At 31.6% G+C, this 2486-nt stretch overlaps 1 protein-coding gene across 1 annotated transcript; it reads right to left on the bottom strand.

The window, feature by feature from the left end:
• Nucleotides 1–80: 80 nt before the first annotated feature.
• Nucleotides 81–2207, bottom strand: LOC100570280 (unconventional myosin-Ic-like). The gene is made up of 6 exons (XM_003248928.4): nt 1913–2207; nt 1284–1453; nt 1043–1206; nt 843–971; nt 637–790; nt 81–358 (listed from the first exon to the last, which is right to left on the bottom strand). Exons 1-6 carry the CDS (start codon nt 2092–2094, stop codon nt 81–83), a joined length of 1077 nt encoding a protein of 358 aa, XP_003248976.4. The 5' UTR covers nt 2095–2207.
• Nucleotides 2208–2486: the final 279 nt, after the last annotated feature.

The raw sequence follows: 2486 nt of genomic DNA on the forward strand, positions 1-2486 counted from the left end.
ATGATTATATCGGGCTGAAATGATATCTACCTTTATGATAGTGGTAATTAAATTTTATTAAATTTATTTCGAGAGTAATATTATTTTCGATACTTGCTACTACTATTCACGTACTTTCCGATTTTATAATCTTCGTTCGTATACTGCAGATGTTCAATAAGCCGTTTTACTGCATCGACGGCCACCCCGCCGAACCGTCGAGTCCAATCGGGCCAAGTGTCTGGGCACAAGCACTTATATCTATTTAAAAATACTTCGAATTGACCACGATATGCGAAACCGGCTTTCCTGATACGTAGTATCTCGACTAAACCCATGTACTTCACTTGTTGGCTGATCACTTCTTCGTCAAAATTATCTGAAATTTAAATATAGTACAAAAGTCAAATACAATCGAATAATAACCCTAACGTATGGTCCATAACACAAAAAATCCTTTAAGGCTGGTTTTTAAATAATTATGTTTTGTATTACTATTATTAAATATTATTCTTACCGTCGACAATGCGTGTTAAAACTATATAGGTACTATTAAATCAATCATATTATACAAAAATAAGTCCTAAGAGGATCATAATATGTATAACGTAGGTAATACCCCGGTTGACTTGACCACCGATAAAATATTATACAAACCAGATTCCTTGTAGTTGTTTGGCTTGATACATCTTATGTACGATGGCTCTTTTGACGATAATGTGTTTATAAGCCGATTCAAACTTTTTTTAAATTGCTTTATTGTGGTCTCTGGTATCTTTTTGTTGGGCGTCTGGCAATCTGAAAAAATCGTCTAAAAATTCCGGGTGAGAAATATAGTCGAACGTGTATAAATTATGTATTACCTTTATGATCTCGTTGGTGGAGCTGGACATTATTTGGCTCAGATTTCCAAATAGAGAGTCGTTGTTTTTCTCCAAAAAACTAGAAGCATTGTACGTCACGGTACCAGCAAAATGTTTGATCACGAATTCCTTTTAATGTTTAAAAAAAATGTAATATCTATATTTTTGTGGTAGTTAGTATTTTAACATTAGGTATTCACCGTAGGTAAAATTATTGTCCTCTTGAATTGTGGATCGTTTGCTGTTTGATAACATGAAAAGTGCTCATGTTCTTTAAAACGTCTCGCCAACTCGTTTAGTAAAATCAAATTATTGCATACATCAGTTTGTTTAAGAGACTCGTCCTCGAGACATGAAATGATCCCTTAGAACATTATTTGACTGTGGTGTTAGTTATTTGAAAATAAATCAGATGTACCTAAGTATACACAGGGTTCATACCTTTGTGTCTTTCTTCGATCATGTCACATATAATTCCGTTGTCAAAGTAATCAACAACAGTCCACTCGATGCCTTCGCTTAAATATTCTTGTTGTTCCGACTTCAGTGTTAAATCAAGAAATAACTTTTGCAACTTTTCGTTACAATAATTAATACAAAACTGTTCAAATCTGAAATTGAATTTTTTTATATCTTTAAATTAATTATTAAATTATTGACTATACCTAGTACTATTTTACAATAACTTTGAGATTTTTTATTTAAATGTTATATATTATACTACATTACAATGACACACTAATACACTATGCAACATTTTATTATAAGTGCTCCATGTAAGAAATATCATTATGTTTAAAAAATTATATTATAGTATTATACCTACCTACTTGTGAAAACTACCTATTAATAATTGTATTTATAACTTACAATAGGTTTGTAAATTAATAACTACATAATATTAATGTATTCACTTTTATTTTTATAAATGATTAATATTTTTTTTGTACTTATGATATTGTTGAATAATATATTAGGTACTCATATTTAATTACCATAATATTATACATAAATAAATTATATATGTTTTACATTGTCGAACTGTATACAATAATTAATACAGCACCTACCCATTGTTTTGTAAGATTTCAAAACCATAAATATCCAATATTCCGATTGATTTGTTTTTGCTTGTGCGACCATCGGTTTTACGAACACTTGTTTTGAGCGTTTTGTTTATATGCGTTACCAACCATTCAAATAGTCTACTGTAAATGGCTTTGGCTAATGCGTCTTTGGCACAAATCGACATTTCCACGTCCAAACGTGACTGAATCACTTCTCCATGAGCTCGTATTGTTTTGTTTGTCAATGCAAATATCAAATCCTTTTTTGGAACTCCTAGCAGCTGAACATATTATTATATATCAAATTGATTAATTAAACAATGTATGATATTATAGACGATTTATTTAATTTAATTATGTAATTTACAGTATTTGGCATAGGTAATAATATATTATGTGGCTCGGCGCGGCGCAGTGGTTGAAATCAATCACGCAAAGTGCTAGAGAGAGTGCAAGAGAGCGCTACTGCCAACTAGTTCCCGGATGGGTTTGTAGTGCGTAAAAACCTTGCAACACATACACGTGTTCCTAACCTACCATACCAACCGTACCAACCCTACCAACCTTACAGGGAAAT

Source organism: Acyrthosiphon pisum, unplaced genomic scaffold, assembly GCF_005508785.2.
Source record: "Acyrthosiphon pisum isolate AL4f unplaced genomic scaffold, pea_aphid_22Mar2018_4r6ur Scaffold_16464;HRSCAF=17127, whole genome shotgun sequence".
In the NCBI taxonomy this organism is placed as follows: domain Eukaryota; kingdom Metazoa; phylum Arthropoda; class Insecta; order Hemiptera; family Aphididae; genus Acyrthosiphon; species Acyrthosiphon pisum.